The sequence below is a fragment of the Pieris brassicae genome, chromosome 7 (assembly GCF_905147105.1).
Source record: "Pieris brassicae chromosome 7, ilPieBrab1.1, whole genome shotgun sequence".
Taxonomy (NCBI): Eukaryota; Metazoa; Arthropoda; class Insecta; order Lepidoptera; family Pieridae; genus Pieris; species Pieris brassicae.
The window spans coordinates 19,696,842-19,723,796 of record NC_059671.1 but is presented as its reverse complement, the minus strand read 5'-3'; the positions used below and the strand labels follow the sequence as shown (position 1 = coordinate 19,723,796).

The window sequence follows — 26,955 nt, the reverse complement described above, 5'->3', positions numbered from 1 at the left end:
CAAAACCAATAATCATCATTCATTTGGGCCCCATTTTAGTGGAAAAATAAAAAAAAAGTCAGTGGCACCACAAGCTCTTTAGGTCTGTGCTTCAGATTTCTGAATCTGTTTCATGATCATTTGACAATCTAATAGGCGAGTAGGCCCTTCTGTGCCTAATACACGCCATTGTCTTTTTGGGTCTAAATCATGTCGATTTTCTTACGATGTTTTCCTTCACTGTTCGAACGAATGTTAAATGCGCACATAGAAAGAAATCCCTTTGGTGGACAGCCAGGGATCGAACCTACGACCTCACTGATGAGAGTCATGTGCTGCCAACCACTAGGCCAACACTGCACAATTGTTGTCTTCAACCATAGACAAAATCTTTTATTTGACATTTTTGTCTCCGTCCGCTTGACGTAAAATGCCCCAGTTAGAAAAACAAATATTCTCCAATTACGCACATATTAAATACTAAGTAGTTATAACTAAAGTATACCGATTTAATTGTAAAATATATAGCCCCTGTATTTATTTTATCAATACAATAATAATAATTTAATGTAATGGAACACTTATAAAATTGTAACTGTTTCTTTTGAAGCAAGGATTTTGGAAAAAAAATCACAAAAGCGAGAAATAACTCGCTTCATTCGACATTCCGTTCACGTTAATATTTGTATAAGATTATGTTTCGCGTAGAAAAATATAAGTTTATTTTATTTCAGTTGGAGAAATAAAATGCAGTCCAACGAAAGTGCCTCCGGCTTATTGCGATTGCAGCCTTTCAACAAATACAGATTTAAAAAACACTTACAGCAATATAGGTATTTTCTTTATAATATATAAAAATATAATAAAAAATATAATACACAGACACGTGATAGTAGTTTTAAAAAAAACTATCATTCTTCCATGATTATTTATAATTCTTTTTATTTATAAATTGTTATGAATACATAACTAGCGGCCTGTAGTGAGTTCGCATGACTGCGACTTTTAAATTAGTCACGCATGATGATGATAGATTTTTTGCAATTCTGTTCTAAGAATAAGATATTGACATAGTCCAAATAATATATCGTTGTTTTTCAGGTACAGACATGATCATAAATACTCTACCAATTTCTCCTACCGTTACTATAAAGGCCGAATCAATGCTTCCGAGCGGCAACTCCAAAAGAAATTACTCCGTCCAGTTGATTTCAAATAAAGGTTAATTTAATGTTATCATTTTCCAGTTAAGTAGGTAGGTCGTCCAGTTTCCTTGAATAGAGCTCTTTCAAGTGCTTTTATATTGAATTTGTAGAGTATGTTAGTCTTCAATGTTTTACTGTTAGAGATCCCACCTCTTACTTGGGCCATGACAAGGTAGTGATCTGAGTCCACATTTACTCCTCTACAAGTTTGAACGACGGCTTGGTTGGAAATTTGGCGTGCGTTATGATCGATTTGGCTAGATAACTAATCATGCATCCTCCCGAAGATATACTTTTGCAATAGTTATAGTCTAAGAATTAACAAAATATTTTATACTCCAAATAAAATACAGTTGTTTTTCAGGTACAGACATGATCATAAATCCACTACCAATTTCTCCTACCGTTACCATAAAAGCTGAGTCAATGGTTCCAAGCGAAAACTCCAACAGAATTGATTCCGACCAGTTGATCTCGAATAAAGGTTAAATACTACTCCTATATAAGAACGCAGATCGTTCAATTTATATTTTAAGCTAAAAGTATTGAAGCATTTTTAGTTACTGTTTGTTATTGATGAATCTTTTTAAAAATATTAGATTGAAAAACTTTTCTAATTTTAAACAAAACTTTATTTAATGCTAATATTTGAACTTTGAAAGTCTAATGACGTAAGTACAATATCGAGAATAAAATATAAATAACGCTAAATAATTGCTCAAACGAAATAAGACGTCATTTCCACAAAGTTTGGATCACCAAATAGTTTTCATTATTTTGCTTGAAAGTCTATGCCCTGTGGTATGTTATAATGACAGCAATCTGTGACGCCATTACATCGTTGGTATACTTTATGACTATTCAAATCATCGCCTACTTTAAATTGAGAATTATTATTGTCTTATGTCTTATATTATTGTCTGTTTTAAAATAAATTAATAGTTATTGTATCATTTCTAGTTTCCAACTTAATACGAGCAACATCTACGTCTACTCATTCCACGTTAAAAAACAAAAGTAAAACTGGTAAGTGCATTAATTGTCTATAAACATATCTATATTCAAATAGCTACTGAATGATTTGTCTTTATCACTTTGCAAATAACATACGACAAAATATTCATTAATATGGACTGTTAGTACATGACCAAAATTCGTTATGAATTATTATGCCTATACATACATTTCTTGCCATGCACATAAAAGGATAAAAATATTCTAGACTTATTTCCTGCGAAGCTTAGTTTTTCAATTCGAATTAAATTATGGTAATGAATGTTTTGTTAAATTTTTGTCAAAGACAACTTATGCAAAAAAGCAATCACCTTTGGCGCTTATTGGTAAATCAGTTCTCGGTTTGATACTCCACTGGAGGTTAATAATAAAAACAAAAAAAAGATAATGAAAATAATTGTAAAACGTATTATATTATGATATTTTCGTATGTATATTTGTGTAATTTATTGGATGCTAAGTAAGACATTTTTTTAGAATCAAATGCGACCAAGGCACCACCAAACTATACATCAAATATAAAAATATCTACGGGCACACTAACCACAGAATCAAGCTTTCAAGATACACCAAGTGTTATTACTGGTAAATAAAATTGATAAATGAAATGTACAAGATTCAACGTTCCATTCCATTTTAATGTGTGCTAAAATTCAATAAAATCGCTGTAGATGTAACGTTACAGTTTGTAACTAAGTATATTATACTATTATTTAAATTAATGTTGAATTATACAATTAAGTCTCGTTACCGATTGGGACATGAACCAGACACTTTTGGCGTCTTATTTATTTATGTGTTAATGGACAACTAGGTGAGCCTTATATGATTGTTCGATCCACCCAGATAAAGCGACAACGGTTACCTCAATATATTTTAAAAGAAAGTTATAAACGGAAAAACATTAAACCCATCACATAACATGTGATTGGTGCGCGTCACTATTGGATATTTTTTTTGAATGGGTTCTCGCTTTTGGCCTCAATGGCCTCTACAGCATTGCTCGGCTGGAATTTGCGTTTTCTATATTCAACGTATTCTATAAAAGTTATTTATTTTTTATTTATAAATCTAGAGTGTGTATAATTAGTTCTTGTGAAGTTAGCGACATAAAGTTTCACATTCTTTGTTCGAAAATGAATCACTAATTAGTTGTTTTTTAATGATTTTTCAGATACATTAATCCCTTGTAAACGACTAGAGAATAGAGGATTGGCTAAACTAAGAACTCCTAAAGGCACAGTATTGTCTTGTGCAGGTAATGAACCTATACCGATAAATCGTAAAAAAATATTATTTGCTCTTTTATGTATCACGTAAAAGGATTGAAAAATACTCTATTAACCGAATGTTTTTTTCTACATACTTTCAAAGTATTTGGTTCGATTAAAAATTTCGAAAATGTTAGATGTTACAAAACAGTCAAATTCTGTTCCGTTTGTCATTATCTATATAACGTCAAGTGATATTGCTCTGTGCTAGACGTATCGCGCTGTACCATCCTTACTTTATACCCTTCAAAGTCTTTGACTTGAGTGTTAAGGTTTTTTACCTCGCAATCCGGAATGTACTACATCGAAAGAACTTACGTTACAACAATCTTCCTACTAACTTTGTGTATTAATGAGTTGTTTACGGTATTAATGAGGTTTCAGTTTCTATTTAGGTTTAGTATTTTTTTGCTAGTTTGTTATTTTTATGTTCTAATATAATTGATGTATGTGTATTTGTGTAAATTTTGATAAGTCATTTGTTGCATATTTTAAGCATACATGTCGTTTTAGAACTAGATTTAATCTTGGTTGTCATTCTAGAACATGAGCCAATAGAGTTTCGGGGCCACTCCGTTTTATAATTTACTACTGCTAAGTAATGAAACTTTCTGCCCGAGTTGCCTGATTATTATAACAGGGATACCATAAAAAATTGCACGGCATAATTAACCCACTCATTGTACATTCAGAATCTAAAAATATACATTTAATTTTATCCATAGCTTGGTATTATCTAAACATTTCAGGAACTAAAATAACATCAGTGTCTTCAGTCAATCTTCAGACCTGCTCCGTGTTCTGCAAACCAGCTAGTACTATAAACACAGGTAATTTCTCAAGTTGGTTTTATTAGTAGTAACATCTGCAGCTGCAATTAGAAGGATGACGGCATACACTGAATCGCGTTTTGGTATTGTGTTAATTCCTGAAATATCTCTTCCTTGCCTTTGGGCAAGTAAATGGTTAGACTAGTGGAGGATAATCCCTTTCTTCTTCAACACTGTCATATTATTTAAAAGCCTAGTATATGGTACTTAATAATATTTATATATGAACGACGTCCGTCGTGCCACAACTGAGCGTTTAAGGCTGTACCACACTATGTAGAAAATTCACCATTCCTTTGAAGGACGGCAATACAGTTGCAATTCTTGTGTGAGTGTCCATGGACGGTATCACTTAACATTACGTGAACCACATTAACTCCCGGATTTATTAAAATAAATTTAATTCCCATACCTGCCACAGATCTCTTTCCAAACAAAATAGTACCAAATATAGTTTCTTGAATCATTACCAGGAAAATTAAGGAAAATATGCGAAGTTGGTTATTAAGTCAAAATAGGTTTATTTATTTATTTGCAAGACATACATATTACACTTGCGATAATGTCGAAAAACAAAATAAATATAATAATGGATATATATAGTTTTAAGTACACAATATCGCTACTGTGAACCCTATGCGAACATTTAAAGATGTCGATAGTATTGGATACAGCATTCAGTAGGCGCAACGTCTTTGTTAACGGGGATATGTACATTGGCCTTTACCGTCACACGTACAGGTACAAAGAAGCCGAGTTCTTGATTAATATTGTACCCCAAGACAAATAATGTTGGATACATTAAGATAGTAAGTAAACAAAAATAATGTTTCAGCAATGACCACAAATTTGGTTTCCACAAGGAATACACAATGCTTTACAGCGCCATCTCTGTTCAGACGAAGACAAAGGGATACATCTATAGGTATGTTTGTATAAATTGTCACCCAAAACCAATTCTACGGCGGACTACTCATGCAAATTACTGTAGTGAGCTCGTGAGAATAAGTGTCTCAATTCTATTATTCTGATGGGACGAATGATGATCATAGATATCAGCAGGCAGCGAGAGCAATTGCAGGATAGCTTTAAGTGCTTATTCCAGATAAGAGGGTTCAAACACTATCGATGTGTCGCTACCGTAGAAATTTTTAATAAAAATCTAATTTTAAAAAACAGAAAATTTTAATTTTTCCTAATAATTCAATTTCAACCGCCATTTCAATTTTGGTGATGTAATTACATCACCAAAATGAATGGTCGTGTTTGAATACAGCGATATATAGAGCATAGATATGTCTTTATACTAACGGAATGTATAGACTATACTAGTAAAGAAACGTAATAAAAATTGGTTTTTGATTATTGTGATTTTGTTTGTTTCTAAGGGCTGTTTCTTTTTTTTCTTATGAACAAATAAATACTTCATTCTATAATTTATAGGTTTAGACGTGACATTGGAGGAAATGAAACACGACGATTCGACTTCCACTAACGAAATTAGAGATTTAAAATGCGATATTGGTAAGCGAACTCTTGTTTAAGTCTACTACCCTAGTACCTCAAAACACCAAAATATGTGTTCACTTTTTTATATAGATCAGGAGGAAAGAAGGCTCACCTGATGTTAAGTAATACCGCCGCTTATGGACACTCCCAATGCCAGAGGGCTCGCAAGTGCCGGCCTAACACTAACTTGTAACTTTATACCTGATACATAATTGTTATATAATATATTTATTTTAGTTAAAGAAGCACAAACCAAATGTTAAAAATCATTCAATAAATTTCAAAACGTCAGGTTTGGTAGTATTAATATAGGGATGTTTAGTTTATCATGCCCCCGTAAATTGTAAATTTGTAATATAAATTCTCTGATAATTATAAAAACGCGCAATGGTTTTTATATATTATATTTTATATATTATATACAATACTTTTAGCAGCACAAATTAATAAAAATTAATTGTAATTCTTATTGACACGTGATTGACAACTTGAAAAGCTCAAACCAAAACTGATTCGTTCGCGATATAAATAAAAGCTTTTATTCTAGTACGCATTAAAATATCTTGAATTAGGGAATTATTGATTAGTTTGCGACCATGGATTTTACAAAGAATTGTATTTGGTTTAATCAAGCACTATAAGATGTCGCTGACAATGTTGTATGAAACTCTCTCAACACACTAAAATAATATAATAATTCTATTACATCCGTTAAGAATTAATACACAAGTGTGTCACAAAACCTCAAAGTCGTGGGCTATTGTAGTCCAGGCATAATCTTGTTAGCCTTATTTGCTAAACATCGTATAGGAATGTGTAACGTTAGTTAGCAGCAACCAATACAGCGATACATCTGGTGTGTACTATAGAAATACAGTTCGATACTGTATTTTAGTAGAAGGAATTTCAATCCCTGTTCCTCTATTTTAAATATGCAAATACAGTTATTATTTATTCCCTTCAGCGCTGTCCACGACAAAGTTGATTGATACAGCGTCTTTCAATTGCGGAGCCCAGCTTTCTCAACGAAGTTTTAATGATGGTTCGTATGTTATATAACTAAAATTAATTATTTCTGACTATAGACACATGTGTACATACTAATAAGTATTAAAGTCAGATCTTAGCAATTTATTAAGTAATTAAATAAGCCGAACTAAAGATTAATCGGTTGGCAAACATTATTCATTGATAGTAAAAAATAAAATTTATTATAATTGATAAATTCACATTGATCAATTGCCTGCATTATATAGGTTCAATTCCCGGCAGAAAAAAAATCATTTTTTGGGTTTCCTTACTCCGCATAGGTATACTCTATATACAAATATTACATTCAAAATATAACTCGAATAGTGACTTGACTTGAAACATAATTTAAAGTTAACTAGGCAAACACTACACAAAAATGTCTGTAAAACTTAAAGCTTTCTATAGCAGATTTTTTTACAGTTCATAAACTTTGATGTAAATATAGTAGTATAGTAGTAGTAGTAATATTTACTTATTGTAATTGAGAAATTATCATTTGGCTCAGTTTATCGTGGATTTGAGTTCGCAAAAGCTCACGTTATACGATGCTATAAACTTGGAGATAAGTAGCTGAAAATGATTTCAGTAATCTCTTGACATCTTTTATGGTTTTGAATCTTTATTGGTTGAATTAAATTTCAAGTTGAAATAATTTTAACTGCGCCTAAATTTGGGTAAATTGTGAGTAATATTGCTTTAATAAAATCTAAATTTTATGTAAATTTAATTGAATAAGGACGTAAACTCGATGTAGTGTAGTGCTAAATCCAGGTACACTATATACACATAGCTTACCTGGATTTAGTGCTGGAACAATAATTGCTTCAGCGTGTATTCAAAAATAATAAAAACAACGGTCATATAAATGTATCCAGTAGTGAATAACCAACAGAAAAGCATTTCTAAATTTTATTTTTCTTGTTTAAATATACTTAAAATATTGTGTACTTTATAGACTATATTGTTTTCTATATTTTATGTATGCGAGCTGAAGCCTAGTAGCTTCAGCGTGCGACTCTTATCCCTGAAGTTTTAGCTTCGATCCCCGGCCGTACACCAATGGGACGGTGTTGTAAAACATCGTGAGAAAACCGGCTCGCCTTAGACCCAAAAAGTCCCCGTGTGTCAGACATACACACACACAGACACAGACAGAGGCTGATCGCCTACTTACCCATTAGATTAATAAATGATCATGAAACACCTACTTAAAGGTTGTGATTTTTTTAATATCTATTGTTAATTTTTAGATTTTCGCCCTACAACATCAACGGTTTTCACCAATACGGAACTGGAAGTGACGGAACCTATCGTGTTAATTAACGCTTCTGTTTTAACAGACCGAAGCAAATATACAACTGAAACGTGTGCACAATACAGTAGTAAAGGCAAGAATGGTAAGTAATATATATATTTAAAACACATGTTATATGTTAGTTATTGAAACATAATCCAACGCACAATTAAGTATGTCAACATCTTGCAGAAGAATGGTTCTGCCGATGTTGAGACTAGTTTTATTAAATATGCATTTTAGAATAAAGAATAAAAATGTTATTAAACTCCTTAGATGGATAGATATGATGTATCTTCTATAATTAATACAGATTTAAAGTTGGATAATGCGAAATATTTTACAGTTTGAAAGCAGTATAAATAAATATCCACCTCTCAGTAGTTGCCTGGAATAAATCGCTCGTAGCGATTAGGCTGCCAGTTAACCTTCTTTTCATTTATTCATGTCAATTGTATTATATTACTGCAGCGAAGTGTTTATTAATAAATAAATCATGTCTAAAAACGCATATCGTGGGCCTCTCTTATACTTATCAACTTTTTTGCAACACATTGATAACATAAATATAATAATTGCCAGGCACACATTGCAGTTTTATTCGCGTTTATTTAAAACGATACGAGCAGTGTTGTCCTTGAGCGTGGAACTCTCAACCTTAAGGTTGTAGGTTCCAAACCCTGTGCGCCAATATGCTTTGACTATGTGCGGATTTAACACGAGTATGAAATAAAAAAAAACAAACTAACAGAGACTGAAGACTGATTACCTACTTTCCTGTTTGGATTTATTGTATTTGTTGATTTTGGAATTGGATAAAAAAAATCCATGGATTTCGTAACCGTCAAACATTTGATGTTCATACTGGATGGAAAATTTTCCTCTCAAATTAAAAAAAAAAACGTAACGTATTTCAATATAGGTATCGCCGAATCGTCAAGATGTGTCCACGGTATAAGGATAATGGCGAAAATACGCATCAAAAAAGACAAAAGACAATATTTCCCAGCTTTTTAGTATTTTTCTTTATAGATTATTTATTTTTCAAATCTGTCCACAAATATTTCGAGATCATAATCAGCCAAATCGGTTCAGCCATTCCCGAGTTTTAGCGAGACTATAGAACAGCAATCCATTTATTTAACTTAATATAAATTAATTGTATTACTTTAATAAAATCGTATCCCGAACTTTCTTACTAACTACTAACTGACGTGAGACTTATCTTAAATTATCGTGATTTATGTGTCTTTTTACTCTTTAATGTATCTTTAATATTTTATTCCTGTTTAGTTTTGTTTAACAACTGTGTATTACATGTATTTTGCACTACTTGCCTATCTTATTTAATACATTTATTTTTTTCTTTACTCACAGTGGTTGCCTGGAAGAGATCGCTCGTAAGCGATAAGGCCGCCAGTTGCCCTCCTTTTGATTTAATTATGTTAATTTTTATTTTTATTTTGTAGTGTAACGAAGTGTAAATAAATAAAATAAATAAATAAAATCATAAATTAAGTTCATTTTTCTGTAACACGACGTTGATTAACTGTTAGACGGTACGAAGTTTGCAGGGTCCGTTAGTAATATTAATATATACATACACAGATCCGTATCCGTTCCGTTTTGTCTTTCAAAATAGAGATATTTTGTAGAGATGTTTCAATCAATATTTTTTCGGTAAGAGATATATTATGCGATGAGATATTTAATGGGGTTTGAATTTTCTAGATTCCCTAGAGTCCGAACATATAGGCCGCAGTCAACTGATGTCTGTTCGTATGCTTGGTGACTCTGTATCCGATATGTCTACGCAAGCCCAACCCTTATTAATAGATGCAGGTATTTACAATTGTGTTGATAAGTTAATATAGATATTATGTATATTTAAACGAAAATCCAATATTTCCTAAGGGTTAAAAACATATAATAATATTATTTTCACTGTCATTTGCAGAGACCCGTACAATACCAAAGGGAATAACTTCGGCCGCTGTTTTTACTTCACGCTTCGAATTGGATCGTAATCCAAGAGATTCTAAAGAAAACGCTATAGGTACGAGAAAATACGGTCTTGTTATAAAACCTAGTATTTGTCCTGGTTACCATAAGTTTTATAAGTTACATCTAGGGTAGTAGACTGAAAAGTGTTTTAATTTTTTTTCCTACCCATTAGCGTTAGTTAGCAAAGGGTATTAAAGATACATGTCAAATTGAATCTTGTAGACTAAAATTGTGTGTTTCGCTCGTATATACATAATATTAAGTTTCTCATGTAAATACAATACATTTTTGTAATGAGAAAATAAAGTTCTTTAAACATTAAACATTTCTTAAAATGCCGGCAACGACGAGCCCTCTGGCGTTAAGAGTATCCATGGGCGGCGGGTATCACTTAACATCAGGTGAGCCAGCCCGTTTGCCTCCTGTGATATAAAAGAAATTATATGGTATGGTCTATACCTAACAACTATAACCCTAAGCATTACATATGTACCTTAACAAATACATACTGAATATGTCAATAAGTACGGGATGCACCAAGGTACCTTAGGTAATAGACGACTACTGGTTGTATTAGAGGTTCAAGTGGGATTACCTCAAAGCTGTGTTAGCTTCAATCAACATCTTATTCACATGTACACAATATAACTCTTATGAGTTGTTGGATATCGCGCATCGCAAAGCATCTCTATGTAATCTAGCTATTAAAATATGTTCAATTGAAATATAAATAATATTAACAAACGCGGTAGATTCTCTATTAGGTGGGCTGAAAAGTTCTTAGGCTAATATAGAAAATAAACTTATTTTGATTTTATTATTCAATAGTTGCCTTTGAGAGTGATACAACGTTTATAGCGGGAATATTTGAAAAATTTATGATTTCAAAAATTCTTAGTTTGTACTGCAATTAAAAATATAATTTTTTTCTCTCTTTTGGCACGTGTACTACGGTCAAATTATTGTGATAATGTATGAACAGTGTTGTCAACATTAAAAGGTAATTTAGCACTGTAGCGGCCTCAAGTACCACTATGGTTTTCCACAGATTATATTTTCAATCCAATTATTTTTACTACAGTGTCCTAGTATACGTTGATATTTTATTTGTTTCTTAATATTAAGAAATTATAAAATATTATGGAATATAACATACTAATGTATTAGTATCTGCCTGTGTAGTAATAATGTGTTCTAATAGTGAAATAATTTTTGGAATCAGTCCTGTAGTTTTTCAGAGTTCGTTTCAAACTGTGTTTTATATTTGTGTATGTGGTAGCTTAATCGGGCCACAACATTATTTGTTTTTCCTATCGTTTTATACTGTCCATATATATTAAGAATGTACAGATAAGCAGAACTTAATTATTTATAGAAAGTACACAACTAAAGGACTTGTTTGTGTCTTTTTAGATTTAGGAACAGCTGAGGTGAAAACTGATATCAAAGCGAATAAGGAGATGCCAAGTAAGTGAAATATTAAATTTTAAATTATTAAAGTCTTCTATGTAATAAATATTGATTCGAACTTGTATAAGTCTACAAAATACTGGCGACGTAAACAAAATTTGTATGTAGCTTTTTTTAAACAAATTTTTGTTTAAAATATAGACTGGTAAGGTTTTGAGTATAATTTTATTCATAGTAACTTTATATAGATAAAGGTTGTAAATCCACTACTTTAACTATGTAAGAAACTTTCCAAAATTATTTTTAACTGTCGTCAAAAAGGGGTGGTTACACTTACTTTATCAAAAATGTTTGAATTACTTAATATTTTCTTACTTTTATAATTTCTCCAAGACTCAACATTTTAAATCTCGCATTAAAGATGTATATATAAATTGTTTCGCATATTTTCAAAACATGTGCCAAGTTTGTTAATTTACTTACTTGTTTAATTAAATCTATCCTATGAACTTTGTAACCACTTAGATTTTCAAGTCTTAAACCTTGTAGGCTTCTCGCTTCTTTAGCTTAATAGAAATCTGAACTTTTGTTCATTCATTAAGATACTTAAAAACTTTTAATCATTTGTAAGTATCTATGTACGCAATTAACATTTGTTGTTCATAATGAAACCTTTTATTTATTTAGATTTAAGTTCTAAAACAACGTGTATTCATTAAAATATTATACAAAGAAAATACCATAACAAATTTTACACATTAACATCAATAATATAAGTACATAAGCAAGGGAGAAAATTTAACAAGCAACCACCAAATAAAATACACAAGAAAGTAATAATAACTAAAACTAAATAGAAGCTTAAACCTCATTAAAGGTTCATTATTATTTAGATAATTGAATATTTACAATATTAGGTATTTTTCTAATGTAACTACCAGCTTCTTATCCGCTTGATAAGTTACGCGCCATTAATATCACAGCATATTTATGAAAATCGTCCAGTCGGCTATGTCGTCGTCGTCTACCACGCTTTAAGTGACATGGACACCATTCTGTCATAATACTGAACCATTTCTCCACTTCCATTTCAGCTTATTAATAGTCGTTCAATGCCTCTTACTCCGTCTATCAGCTTTTTTCCCATCATAGTCCTTTCTATTGCCTGTCAACTTCATATAGATCTCGGATACTGTTGGTGCCCACGATTCAGGTACATACGTTGGTCCAGGAAGTATGAATGAATCGAATAATTTCAATTTTATTAACATAACGTTTTAAATTTATTAAAACCGGCAACACACTTGCGAGCCCTATGGGTGTCTATATGTGTGATGCCACATATCAGGTGAAACTCCTGCCCGTTTAACCCTGTTACAATTTTTGTATACTTTAGCCACGTCAATGGTGAGGCCACCGAGCTGATCGTCACCACTGTGATCAAGCATAAATTCGAAGGGACCAACTAACTTATAGCTATAATAAAAACTTTATTTATAAAAGAATTATCGTTGTAACAAAAACGCCCTGTGCTGTGTGTAACTAGATTACAATACGTGGTACATGGTGCATGTTAACAACGATATGACAAAGTAGAAAAAGTAGAAGTAGTAAAAGTAGTCTTACATTTAATCAAACACAAGTCGTATAAAGCATGCGTGAATGTATGAGTGTGTGAATAAGTGTGTGTGTATGGCTGAGAGTTGATATAGGCGTGCGCTGTCTGTGTTAGTTTTTGGAACCTCGTGCCAAAATTCGTGAAGTAAAATGCAAGCTTTGGATTAGTATCAAAAGCAAAGTACTAGGTTTCTAAGAGTTCTTTAAGATTAGAACATGTACTTTCAATTAAGTTACAGTCATTAGAATTTCATGTCTGCTTATTAGCTTAATCTTGCATAGTAGTGAAATTAAAGTTGAAAAATTACCTTTATAAGATATTAAACTAAAGATGTTAAAAAGTTGATTTCTTAAATATATAGGGTTTGCCTTAATTAAATATTATTTATAAAATTCAACAAAACCTATTATAATACTGGATTATAACTAAGCTTATTAAAATAAATTGTATATTTAAGCATGAAGTATGCCTTTTCATCCTGTATCGTAATAAATATTATATCATACAAAATATTAAAAAAATTAAATTTGTCGTGATTAAACACGATAAATTATTCGGTACAGGCAAAGGTTAATGAGTCCACAATATCATTAAAGCAATCGAAAACAACGTTTTATTTGATATTTGTAAAACTTTGAGTATGTTATTAATAAAGAGTTGAGTGATCCTCGTAAATTTACAGTCAATAGCCAACAAGAGACGTCGCCACCAAAGCAGCCAGTAATTCCCTCCCAAGCTGAGAAATCGAACCTGGTACAACCACGCCATCCAAGCGTAGTTATATCCAGTAATTTAAATGCTGCCAAGTGGATGAAAGGGTGCACCAAAGATGGTAAGATTTTAGTTTTGGTTATAACGATATTTTTGGGTTGTGTCAGCCTTTTTTCCCATTGTACTAGTCAATTTTTTACTTTTAAAACGAATAATTAAACGTAAATTTGTTGTGTGTTGGCCTAGTGGCTCCAGCGTGCGACTCTCAACCTTGACGTAGATTCAAACCTCGGCTGTGCACCAATAAACTTTCTTTCTATGTGCGCATTTAACATTCGCTCGAACGGTGAAGGAAAACATCGTAAGGAAACCGGCTTACCCATAAAGTCGACGGCGTGTGATGGACACAGGACACCTACATGCCTATTAGATTGACAAATGATCATGAAACAGATACTGAAATATGCTGAAGTAGATTTATTTTATTTTATAAATAATGTGTAATGGATGTCTATTGATTGATGGCTACTATTATGTGTCCATTAAAGTGTTAATAAATAGTTTTGCTATTCAAACTAAGGACCGTGTTGGTTGCAATTACATAAGTGAGTAGCGAGTTAAGTCGACGGTTTATATAATTTATAGTTTTACATAGTTTTTAAGGATTGTAAAACTGTATAAATATTGTATTGTCTTTTGTTAAAATAGCTTTTACACATTAAGAAAAATACTTTTAAAACGGATTTAAGCTATGTATTATTATTAAAAACTTATATTTTTTTACATAATTCTAAATTTTAAATTTTTTCCGACGTTTCGCGTGCTTTTCAGCGTGCGTGGTCACGGTGACTGAAGACAGAAGGTGTTTAATGTCAAAAGTATCACAGCTGCAGAGAAAGTCCTCCTTGACAGAGGACACCGTGAGTCATTTTTGCAATAACCCGTCATCTTTTAGTCGATATCAACTTCGGGGCAATGAATACAGATAAAACAACTTTCTCTGCAGCTGGGATACTTTTGACATTTAAAACCTTTTGTCTGCAGTCACCGTGACCACGCACGCTGAAAAGCACGCGAAACGTCGGAGAAAATTTAGAAATATGTAAATAATTATACTTTTTAATAATAAATACATAGCTTTAATCCGTTCAAAAAGTGTTTTTCTTAATGTATAAATATTTGCAAACAACGTTTAGTATAAATGCTTTTTATTATCTTTCAGATTACCAATCAATTATAGATATAAGTGAAGTAACTGTATCAGAGTCTTTAGAGAAAGCCACTTTGGCTGTCGCAACCTCTAATGCCTTCAACTCCAATTTGAGTGCGAAGCCGGAACCAGCTGTTAATTGTAGTGAGTTTCGCTGAGCTTATTTTCAATGCAAGCGTTTAGGGATTTTGCTGATGATGCAAGTAATTATTCGATAGCCTAAACATTATATAGATTATTGTTAAATAAAATCACCTGTTTTGTGTATTCTTGCAATATAATTTAGCATACACACATATAGTTATAAATACGTATGGCGTCCTTTTACAGATACAGATTGTATTAATATTTATAAGAATCTGTTAAGTGGTTTGTAATATTACAATACACGATATATTTGGCTTTATGTAACGCAATTTGGATTTGGTTTCCATGGGCTTTCCAATTTTCCTTTCTCTAAATTCAAAGAATAAGTCAAACTAGTCGTCTTCGAGCTTTGCGTTATTCTTATGTGCAAATTAAAGGACCGGCGATGACTCGCGAGCCCGCATTGAGAGTGTCCATGGGCACTTAACATCAGGTTAGTCTTCTGCCCGTCTTCTCCCTGTAAAAAAAATGAAATATTTCAGTGAGTACACAGCCTCATGTTATATCGACTATTAACTTGGCGGATGTATTGCCTAAAAATGAAGAAAATACACAGCCCACGAATGACAGGCAAGGAACTAACGAAGGTATGAAGAATTGACTTAAATGTCTTTTTATAATAGAAGTTGTATTATCTAACCTCTGTTAAGTAATTCCCAAAAGCAAAATTAAAGTTGCGTATCCGACCGCAAACGTCGTACCAAAAAGCTACAAGTTTTAAAAGGTAAAAATCATCACGTATGTTGTGTGTAAAAAATGTATTACATGAGTATCTGTCAACTAAAACCGCTGGGCTCTTAAGTTCTCTCAGTATATATAATCTTACCAGACCAAATAGACAATTCTCTTTCAGACGAACAAAGAGAATCGGCGCTCCAAGTCCGGCCTAACACCTGCGATGCAGGTAAATAGCCTTTCCTGCTTTTGGTTACGTCAAAAGAACTCGTAAAAGTTCTGTTTACTTTTGACTTTTGTTAAAAAGTATTTATTAATTATACATACATAACCGAGCTAAAGATATTAAAAAAATACTGAAACAATATTATTTCTTCCGTAGTTCAAAGAAGTTCTACAAAACCCAATTCAAAGTTTGGTATTATATTAAAGTTGGACAGATTTAACAAAAGTAATTGTGTAATTACGATTAATATCGAAACGAACCCTAGGAAATAGGTAGGTTTTTTTAAACTAATTTACCTGTATGAGTTTAATTTTAGATTTTCAAATCATATTGCGTACTGCAGCACGATAATTTTAATTAGATAAAACGCGTATAATTGTGTATAAGGATGTTTTGTTTTTATTTTTGGGCAAAAGGGCAGAAGGCTCACCTGTATAAGTGTCACCACCGACCGTGACACAATGCCAGAATGGTAGCGAGAGCTTTGCCTGCTTTTAAGAATCGCTCTTTTCTCTTTACACTTAGCACGGACTATGAGTCAGATATGTCAAAATTCAAGTTTTATTTTGACATACGACAGTCCCACTTAGCATTTATTTTCGTTCCAGAATCTTACTCTAAGTAAGTAAGTAAGGAATTGGTCCAGAACTACTATTTATTTAATTACTATATACCACTAAATGTCTGTCGTGTGTTTCATTAATCATTACATACTTAATTCAACTTGCCAATTATTCAATAAATCACGAATGCAGTTAGTTATATAATTATAATTTTGTTTTAGGTATAAATGTAAAACTTCCCCTTCTTATTGAGCGAAGATCAGCCACTGTTCACACATCTCGTCATATTCTAATTACGCCGAAGAAATGTCACGCAGAAACCGCAGGTAACTTGATAGAAATATTATATAATTTATCGCTTAAAGGGCAAAACTATTCAAATTAGTGAACTAGTTTTAGTTCACGTTACTGCTAAACACTTGAACAATGGTAAGTGGAAATAATAGACAAGAAAAGAGTGTCTTCCCCTTAATAGGGACTGTACATAACAGCGAGATATTGGTAAACTGAAAGTGAAGTAAACTCTAGTCGGCCCACACATAGAACCTTTTTGAAATAGACTGAGCTCTGCAGTATATATACAGTTAAGAAAATCCGACTGTTTACTGATATGGACACGGCTGAAATTGTGTATCATGGCTACTTTCACAGCGTTATCTCGTACGGTATCCTACTGTGGGGTTCTGCTGAATAGGTTAAATCCATATTTCTGAAGAAGCGGGCTGTTCGGCGTATTCGTTGTGTTTCCTCAAGGGAGTACGGTACGGAATAAGTTACAAATTAAATATTTGTTTCTCGAATAAATCGACTTATCTACGACGACATCTTAACAAACACAAATCCAGCTCAATTTAGTATCGATGCTTAGTCTTCTCATCTTACCTCGTAACCTGGTCACTGCCGAATAAAGAGTATCTTCATAAAGAGAACGAATCAAGAGAACGGTTATGCAATACACAAATCTAAAGCCCAGGCTTAAAACCATGTCATGGGATGTATTCTATGTATGTATACCGTCGTTTCTGTAGCGCATAACAGACGTCATTGGTGATTCAAAATCCCCAAAAGCGTCGCTGTTAAAAAATAAACCCTGATATTTCGGTTCTTTTAAGTTAGTTTTAAAATATTGGCAAGCTTCCTTGAGATGCTATTTTGAAGCAGATATGTCAATGTCGGTAAAGTAAGTCAAACAATTTATTCTCACTGTAAAACGTTTCTATGAATCGAAGCGAAATCAGTCAAAGTTTGTGTTTACGTCATTTATCTTTGAGATCGATTTAGCAATTTTAAAAGTGCTTTTAAAGATTTAACTTGCATTATGTACGGATATAAATAGTATTATTATTATTACAGTAGCAGTATTATTATTAAATTTAATTAATTATATAAGTTGGCGCCTAGATAGTACCAGTGATTCTAGAGCTGGTGCTTTTATCGCTCAAAAAATGAGTATCGCAATACAGCGAAGCTGCGATCAATGTTGCCAGCGTTATAGGTACTCAGGAAGTTTTTAAATTTGTTTTAATTTTCTATTATTATTATTCAGTAGCAGTTAGTTTGTGTTGGATTCAATACAGCATCTCTTTCATAGATCATTTATTATAGGAGAGTAACTTCAGCCTTCAGTAACTAAACTTTCGTCGATACATAAGGGGTATAAGTGTAACATACTCCTCTTTATTTTTTCAATTCATTTTGTTGTATGTGTTCACACGTTCACAATCTTTGAAAATTTGGTAGAAATTTAACACTTTATAAAACATTATAATTAAACACGTATTTATGATTTGTAACTAGGGTAACTCAATCAATATTACCTACGATTGTTAACACCAGTTTGTACATAAACTTTTTTAAATTATGTTTTGACATAATAACATAATAAAAGCTTCATATTCTAATTCCTATTGTTAGCGGTAGTTGATCTAGTTCTTAGGGTATGAAATTAAACACTTCAATGATAACTTAATTCACTATAATTCACAGATTTTACGTGAACTGTATAACTTCAAACGTGTACAAAGGAATAGCCCGTGCGCTTTTTTTTTGTTTTTTGAATGGAATCTCGCTGTTGGTCTTAAGGGCCTTTACAGCTCAGCTCGGCCAGAATAGCCCGTGCGCATGTGTCACAACCTCTTTTATAATCACAACTTCCCTACTCCGACTCGACCATCCAACTTCGGTGAGATGGTCGAGTTAATTCGTAACAATTCGTAAACAACCGAACGAGTCAAATGAATAACTATTGCACATGCGCACTTGTAGTAAGATTCTTAAGAATATGTTTCATAAAAATGTTTAGAATTTAATTAAATAAATTTTATTTTAGAAGGTAACACTATATTATTAGTTTTTGTGCATATTTCAGATTGTCTATACGTATACGATCGCGCCCGCTGCGTTGTTCACAGTCAGCGGACAGACATGGGTGTTCAAATTAAGTCCACACATTCGGGATTTGGGCAGGAAACGAAAGGTAGTTTATATATTTTTAACGTGTCATTAACCCGAAGGTTTGGTTTGATTCCCGGTAACACTTATACCGGACATCATTACCGGTGGGTAGTGATGCAAAGATGTTTATAGAAGTGACAATATAGTCTACCAATATCAAAGACACGTTGTTAATTAATTATGCACTCGTTGTACTTTACCCTCTATAGGTGTTTGTTTTTTTTATTGTCTGATATTAGGGTTGCCTGGAAGAAATCGCTTGTTAGCGATAAGGCCGCCTGTTGCCTAATAACTTATGTAACCTACTTACTTTTTGTTTTTTTATTTGTATAATTATGGTAAAAAAGTATAAATAAATAAAAGCGTCGCACATAAAAAATGTTAATTTTAGAATTAGTTTTATTTTTGATTAGTACATGCTATACTTTGGCATTTGACTAAAAACTAAAGAAATCCTTTCAAATAGCATATAGTCGTGATATATAGAAAATCATATATTTGGTTGCCACTGTTGTGGCAATGTTTTAATTTGTTTCCATATTAATGTTATATGTGAAATCATCGGCTGGACTGGGCCTACCCACCATAAGGTCAATCACGGTTCGTTTGCCATCTGATCTGTTTGGTAAAATATAACATAATAATATACCATGAAAGAAGAATATTTCTACGGTCCAAGAACAAACGAGAGCAAACTGTGCATGGCAGTGTGTATACAGCCTAAAAAGTAAAACCTTTTTACAGTAAAACCGTGGCAAGGCAATCGTACCGTGGGCTTAGTGACGTCAGTTTTAAAACCACATTGTTGCCACAAACACACCAGCGGTTTGCTTGGCGAAGTTTTGACTCCACAAGGTATTTGCATTTAAGAATTTGTAATCTGTCGTGTTGGAAATTTGTAGTTGTAGCTAATGCAGATTTAAATTTAGAACATAAATTCGAATTAAATTAAAATTAACGAGTTAAAACACGCTGATCGTTGACTTGTATAGAAGTGACAATATAGACATATTAACAATTTACATCATATTTTATTGTATAATTTGACAGTGTTACATGTAATTGTATTTTTTATTTGAAACTTTGCTTCTGCACTTTTTGCCTGCCTTAGTACAGTGGAATCTCTATAACTCTTTTTTTTCGACTTAACAAGAATTCAAAAGTTACTTATGATTTTACTGTTGAAATTTCGACTGACAGAGGAGCGATTTCCATTTGTATTTTTCGATTTGTAGAGTCGTATTTGAATAACAATTTAACTTAGGTTTTGTAGTATATATTACCCATATATTATATGGTATATAACGAATGGTATTTTAATGAAGTAAGCTGTACACTATAAACGTATTCATTCATTTCACGTTTAGAAGACAAAAACGATAGATTAGAAGCCCCGAAACTGAACATTCATTTTGGATTTCATCCTATTATTTCGGGGAATTCCAAGTAAGACGTCATTATATTTTTCTAACTGCGACTTACGTAATCTCCTTCTGGAAATTGGAACTATAGATTATTAATATGTATTATCAATACTTCGTAGGGAAATAAGATTTTTTTCGAGTTGCAATGTCTATATAATACGAGATACCACGTATTTAAAGGGTTCAGCAGATGCGAATGGCAATTTTTTTCGACTTAACGAGATTCGAGTTATTAGAGATCCAACTGTATTTTTTTCTTACTACAGCCTCTAAGATCGCTTATTAGCGATAAGGCCACCCGGTGCAAAAAAAAAATATTTTTCTTGTTTTTTATTTGTTTTAACGGACTTTTAATAAATATATTTAAGCTATATTTTACTTTATAACATATTTTTAATGTTTATAAAACGTCTAAATTACATCCTGAGACAAAGATCCTTATATGAGCTTTCTCGTCTAGACATTTGATTTTTTAATATGTCGTCAAGTAGGGCGTACTAAGACACGCCTCCTGGTCCTGACAGCTGTTGACATAAAGCGGTTATGAGCTTGACAGCTTTATCGGTTTTTAGTTTACTCTAGACATTTCGCCTTCGATACTCACGTCCTTAATTCTGCAAATAGTGAGACAAATTAAAAGATCAGCTGGATTCACGGGACCTGAGAGTTTGAGACACCATGGCACATTTTATAGCTGGACCTGGAGCTTCCTGTTTCAAAATTCATCTAAATCTATTAAGCATTTCCGCGTGTGTCTCTTTTATATGAACAAATCGTTTTATTCAGATCGCAACGTAAAAACTTCACAAATTTAGAATATATACTAAAATAATATTCTACTTTCATATATTTAATCCCCCGTTTGTATGAACGCGATAAACTCAAAAACAACTCAACCTATTTTAGCGATAGGGATTCCTGAGTAGCAAAACAAAAAGTGATGAAAAATGGTGACTTGTGCTATCTGGGGCCGTCAAATGGACAACCATAATTAATATTGATAATGTGTTTTCATGACTCTTTATATCGCTTAATAAAATATTTTAGTGTACAAAACGTTGTACGAGACGTCGAAATTAATTGCCAAAGACCGTTCTTTGTCGAAGGAAATTGGAATTGTTGAGAACAAAGCAGGTTGGTCCGGACATTTCTAATTATTAGCTATATATTTTAGATTTTAAAATAATATAAAATGTAATCAGTTTGACGTCGATATTGTTAGAATTAATCTAAGAAAAACACTTTTTGAACGTATTAAAGCTATGTATTATTTTTAAAACTTATAGTTATTTACATAATTCTAAATTTAAAAAAAAATTCCGACGTTTCGCGTACTCTTCAGTGTGCGTGGTCACGGTGACTGAAGACGAAAGGTGTTAAATGTCAAAAGTATCACAGCTGCAGAGAAAGTTGTTTTATCTGTATTTATTGCCCCGAAGTTGGTACCGACTAAAAGATGACGGTTTTTGCAATTGCAATTTGGTCCAAATTAAAACCCGAAGACAAACAATCCGCGAAAACAGAGGACACCGTGAGCCATTTTTGCAAAAAGTGTTTTTCTTGATGTGTAAAAGTTATTTTAACAAAAGACAATACTAGAATTAATCTATTTTCGCTAGCGTACGCCAAATTTTTGAAGTATAGGTATGTGATTTTAACGGAAACTGAAAATCGAGATGATCCTCATTATCCCATTATCATTATCATCTATACAGCTTCCTGTCCTAAACTCCTTGAGTATATTTCGCCATCGCAATATATTTAGTGCTTCTTGCGTCCAACTTCGAACCTCTATTGTTTCGAGGTCTTTTGCAGCCTCGTTCCACCGGTTTTTCTCTTGCCACCATGTTGTAATTTCAGTAAGAACCTTGTTGTTCTGTCGTCCATCATTCGGTGCACATGTGCTCTGAGTGATTCTCTGATATAAATGAATTAAGAAGAAAACCCAAGCCTTATAGTCAAGTCAAGTTAAAATCATTTATTCATATAGGTCACACAATGTACACTTATGAACGTCAAAAAAAGAAACATACATTAAATGCTACTAATATATAATATAATATATAGATACAGTAGTTTTTGAAATATAAGTAGCCATTTCTTAACCAACCTCACGCACTAACTTCGCTGGCTTTACGACTGCAAATGTTTCTGCCTTCCGACACGAGACTCCCAGCGCTTCCTGGGCCGCCAATTGATTGCTTTAAACTGCAGCGGATCCTCCTCCACTCTTTCGATGAAGTCGCTGGACTGGCTGGAGACTAGACCAGGCTTTGGTGTGCATACTTCACTGCCCGATGTTGGCCCATGCGCTATTGGTGCCCGAACCAAGATAGTTGATAGTTATTGTATTCGGCTATACTCTTGAGCTGGGATACCAATTGTTCTATTTCATTATTTCCGTACTCTCCATGGTCCAATAAATAAATTATTCATGGAGCCGGCCTTAATTGATATTATATACCTAAGTATTTATACCCATGTATATGTATAGGTATATCTAAACTTTAAAGTTGAAATGTCAATGTTTTAGAACGTTCTGTACAAGTTTTAAGGGATGATTGGAGTTGTGTGATCTGCCCATATTGTGCTAAGAGATTTACAGCTCACGAAATTGGGAATTTAGGTAAGAATAATTTACAGACGTTATTCGGAAATTTATTAATTACTTTCGGTCTTAGTTTTATTTCCGAATGTGATCAGAAAGCCGATGAAAGGCTAATTTTAAAAATATAGCCAGTCTTTTAAAAAAAATAGTTCAATCATGGCGTATTAACTTATTACTTATCTGTCCCTTTTTGCCACGGCGTCATTACAATTTAACAGAAAATATGAAATAGCACTTTAGTTAGAGTTCTACGTACTTTTGTCCCTTAGAAATCGTAATAGAAGATTGTAACTCTTTCAGTAGTGTACGTAAGAACACAATATCATACCTCAAGTGACGATAAAGGCAAAAAAGCATTTAGACTGCGCTAAGTATGACTTTCCTAAGTCAAAACGTGTTAGTCATGTTTCGCACTAATTTCTGATTCTCGAATTAACCTCAGACTATACAAAAAGGTTTAAAAGTATTTTTAAATTACGGTTTATAGTCCTATATAGTCTTTATCTTTGATATGCATAGATTTTGATTGTTTGAACACCTTTAGTCCCTATTAACTATTAAAATTCATTTAATGTTATGACAAGATGTGACGCCATTAAAATTTCAGTTTTACGAGAAATTAATATGTGGTTTTTAGTATTATTTGTATACGAAGTCTGTGATTAGGCCCCAGAATATTAAATACTTTGAATAACACAGAATTTTTAATGTTTTAGATGTAAATAATGAATGGTTGGAAACGGAGCTGGCAACATGTTGCCGTAACCATAGCAACTACCTAATAAAAAATATAACTCGTATAAAGGATAATTGTAAGCACTTTACTTTTTTATAACTATTTCGCTGCAGTAATACAGAGATAAAGTGAAATTAAAACTCACTTTCGAGCAAACTCTTTCAAGCTACTACTGGAGGAGAAAAAATAAAATAAGACAAAGTGACTTGAAGACATTATCAGGCAGCAATCAAAAATATAAATTGTTAAAGTTCAACCGTAACACGTCCAGAGATTTGAAACGAATCAATAAAAAAACAAAACTTCTTTTACGTCGTTGTTGTACAAGCGTTGTAATTTTGACGTGTTTTTTGTAAATTGTTAAATGCCAAAATAATATTTATTTATGCAATAAAATTATTTAAAGATAAGTTAAAAGTCCAATACAAATACGTACTACGAAATTATGGAAGACTACTTTTACAATAATATCGATAATATGACGTTATAGCTGCTATAAAATAGCAACTTTTTCTAAATTTGTTTTTTGGCAATAACCACGTAAAACAAAACCTTTGTTTCTATGCATTATGACATTAGGCACAAGTCATGACGTTGACAGGAGCGACTCCGATCCATCAGGTCGTAGGTTCGATGCCCAGCTGTGCACGTCCACAAATTGATTTACTTTCTGTCCATACTTAACATTCGCTCGAATAGTGAAGTAAAACATCGTGAGGGTTGCCTTTGACACAAAAGTCGACGGTGTGTCTCAGGCACAGGAGTATGATCAGCTACTTGCCTATTAGATTGGCAAATGATCATGAAACAGACACGGTAATCTGCGGCCCAGACCTAAATAGGTTGTAGCGCCACTGAATTATTTATGATCAGTTAAGAATATATTATAATATTATTTTAGTTAAGAAACATCTACCAATGAGCCGGCCAGAACGGGACTTCGTCGAAGCCTGCACAATGAAGCCAAGCGGGCGCCAAGACAAGAATTGTCAAGCAAAATTTGCCCCAGAATATCTTTGCCAAAATTGTATTTTACCGCCGACAGCCAGCGCCACGGATATACGAGGAGAGGAAAGCCATGACTTGCGAACTGTTTACTATTTCCTTGCCGCCATCGAAGGGAGAGTCCGCAGATTGAAACAAAATTTGTGAAAGTTCAATAGTTTTCCACTAGGTGGCGCTTAACATAATAATTCTAATATATAAAAAATGTGGCCGTAGTTCAATCGTTTTCCACTAGGTGGCGCTTAACAATATTACTAATATATAAAAAATTGTAATCGTAGTTCTGTTTTTCTTACCTAGTTAGCTTGACGCAACAAGTAGATCACGCTACAATATTTTGTACTATATACGACCCTTTTTGTCTTACGAAATATAAAAATCCGAAATACTTACTTTTTTATTTATATAAATATTGTTGGTGAAGTTACTCTTATTAGATAGGCATACATTAATAAATGACACAGTTTGAAGTATTAGTTGAAAGTTTGTAAATTAACTGTATAAATATCTTTACTACTGTAATTTTTTTATTAGATTTTTTAGGTGGCACAGTTATTTAGCTTAAGTTTACAGTTAAGTACCCACTTTATTGAAGAATATATTATTTAGATATATTATAAGAATATATTATATATATTATTTAGATTTATATATATACTATATATATATATATATATATAAATCTAAATAATATATATAATTAAATTATATATATTATTGGTTTATTATTGGAGGTTATTGCGACCGATTGCGGGCGATAGTTGGACGGATCAGAGCGATCGCCTTTTTTAGGGATCGGATGTATCAAAGCTGTCTTCCAGCACTTCGGAACAGTGTTGAGGGAGTACAGGTACCGGAAAAGGCGCGTTAGGACCGGAGCCAACTCAGGAGCACAAGAACACCTTCTAGAATATTTCGATTATAATTAAATATTGCGGTATTTTTTTTGTAAAATCCCTTCTTATTTTTAGGTTCTAATGTGACTAAATCGAGTTTTAGATTTTTTTGTGGTAGTAATGTTTTATTACGGATACGGATACGTTGGAGCGCGGGGCCCGGGAGCATTTGCTTCTTTTGCTACGTGGCTAATCCAGCACTGCTCTTAGGTATGTCATTATCATGATCATTATCATCACTGGCTCTACAGCCCCTTATGGGCCTCAATCTCTCACGTGCTTTGTGCGTCTAACCTCGAATATCTACTTATTGTTTCGAGATCCTTGACAACTCCATCCCGCCAACACAGCTTCGGTTTACTGGATTTTGTCTTGCCACCAGGTTGTGGGTTCAGCAAGAATCTTGGGGTTCTGTCGTCCGCCGTTCAGCACACACGTTCCAACCACTTGAGCCTGTTGTATTTTATAAATTGGACGGCGGTGGTGTCGTCAAGGATATGTATATGTTATACAGTTCTTTATGAAAACGAATCTATTAAACAGCGTCGTTTCAACTAGGGCTAATAATTTTCGAAGAATCTTCCTCATAAAAATTAAGAGCGCAAGCTCGTCCGTCTTGCTAAGGATCCAGGTGAACCATAGGTGAAGCTTATCTCTCATAAATTCTCGCGATGCAGTATCTGAAACATCAGGGCAATTTAAAGGCAAGCTTACCAATTGATTATGAAAACTAACTACCTACTAGGCTGGTTACCCATTCGTCAGCGACGCGATGGCCATGTTCTCCATCTCCTATATTCCATCCTGTTCAACCCTAAAACTCCTTCCTATGTCAAAAATGACATCAAATTTTTGGGAACCCATAACTATAGTTTACGCTCTTCTGAAAACTATACCCTTGAAATCCCATCTCATATCTCCTCCTTTCTTGGCGATTCCTTTAAGGTCTCTGCTGTTAGGCTATGGAAGTCACTTCCCGTCCCTATACGCTTAGCTCTTTCTCTATCTTCCTTTAAATTTCTTCTGTACAAACATTACCTGTCCACATCGTATCCCTAACTTTCGTACTAACTACGAATTGGATTATCGTGATTCATGTTCACTTTTTACTTTTTGTATTTCATGTATCCAGTA

The 26,955-nt window shown here is 33.0% G+C and overlaps 1 protein-coding gene across 8 annotated transcripts in view; it reads left to right on the top strand.

The window, feature by feature from the left end:
- Positions 1–25,313, top strand: part of LOC123712210 — a 46,535-nt gene extending 21,222 nt beyond the window's left edge. For 7 of the 8 annotated variants that reach the window (XM_045665213.1, XM_045665212.1, XM_045665211.1 and 4 more), the window contains 25 exons: positions 714–812; positions 1,081–1,200; positions 1,549–1,668; positions 2,145–2,210; positions 2,676–2,783; positions 3,373–3,456; positions 4,219–4,299; positions 5,135–5,224; positions 5,743–5,823; positions 6,773–6,850; positions 8,091–8,237; positions 9,866–9,976; positions 10,092–10,190; positions 11,552–11,605; positions 13,849–13,998; positions 15,100–15,231; positions 15,717–15,821; positions 16,088–16,138; positions 16,920–17,024; positions 19,067–19,174; positions 19,897–20,007; positions 21,624–21,710; positions 23,110–23,202; positions 23,901–23,996; positions 24,822–25,313. In XM_045665213.1, the coding sequence (XP_045521169.1) occupies positions 714–812; positions 1,081–1,200; positions 1,549–1,668; positions 2,145–2,210; positions 2,676–2,783; positions 3,373–3,456; positions 4,219–4,299; positions 5,135–5,224; positions 5,743–5,823; positions 6,773–6,850; positions 8,091–8,237; positions 9,866–9,976; positions 10,092–10,190; positions 11,552–11,605; positions 13,849–13,998; positions 15,100–15,231; positions 15,717–15,821; positions 16,088–16,138; positions 16,920–17,024; positions 19,067–19,174; positions 19,897–20,007; positions 21,624–21,710; positions 23,110–23,202; positions 23,901–23,996; positions 24,822–25,072 (2,627 nt within the window). In that variant the 3' untranslated portion in view covers positions 25,073–25,313. Of the gene's footprint in view, positions 1–713; positions 813–1,080; positions 1,201–1,548; positions 1,669–2,144; positions 2,211–2,675; positions 2,784–3,372; positions 3,457–4,218; positions 4,300–5,134; positions 5,225–5,742; positions 5,824–6,772; positions 6,851–8,090; positions 8,238–9,865; positions 9,977–10,091; positions 10,191–11,551; positions 11,606–13,848; positions 13,999–15,099; positions 15,232–15,716; positions 15,822–16,087; positions 16,139–16,291; positions 16,408–16,919; positions 17,025–19,066; positions 19,175–19,896; positions 20,008–21,623; positions 21,711–23,109; positions 23,203–23,900; positions 23,997–24,821 lie in introns of those variants that run through there. The other variant, XR_006754062.1, reaches the window with a different exon arrangement.
- The last annotated feature ends 1,642 nt before the right edge of the window (positions 25,314–26,955 follow it).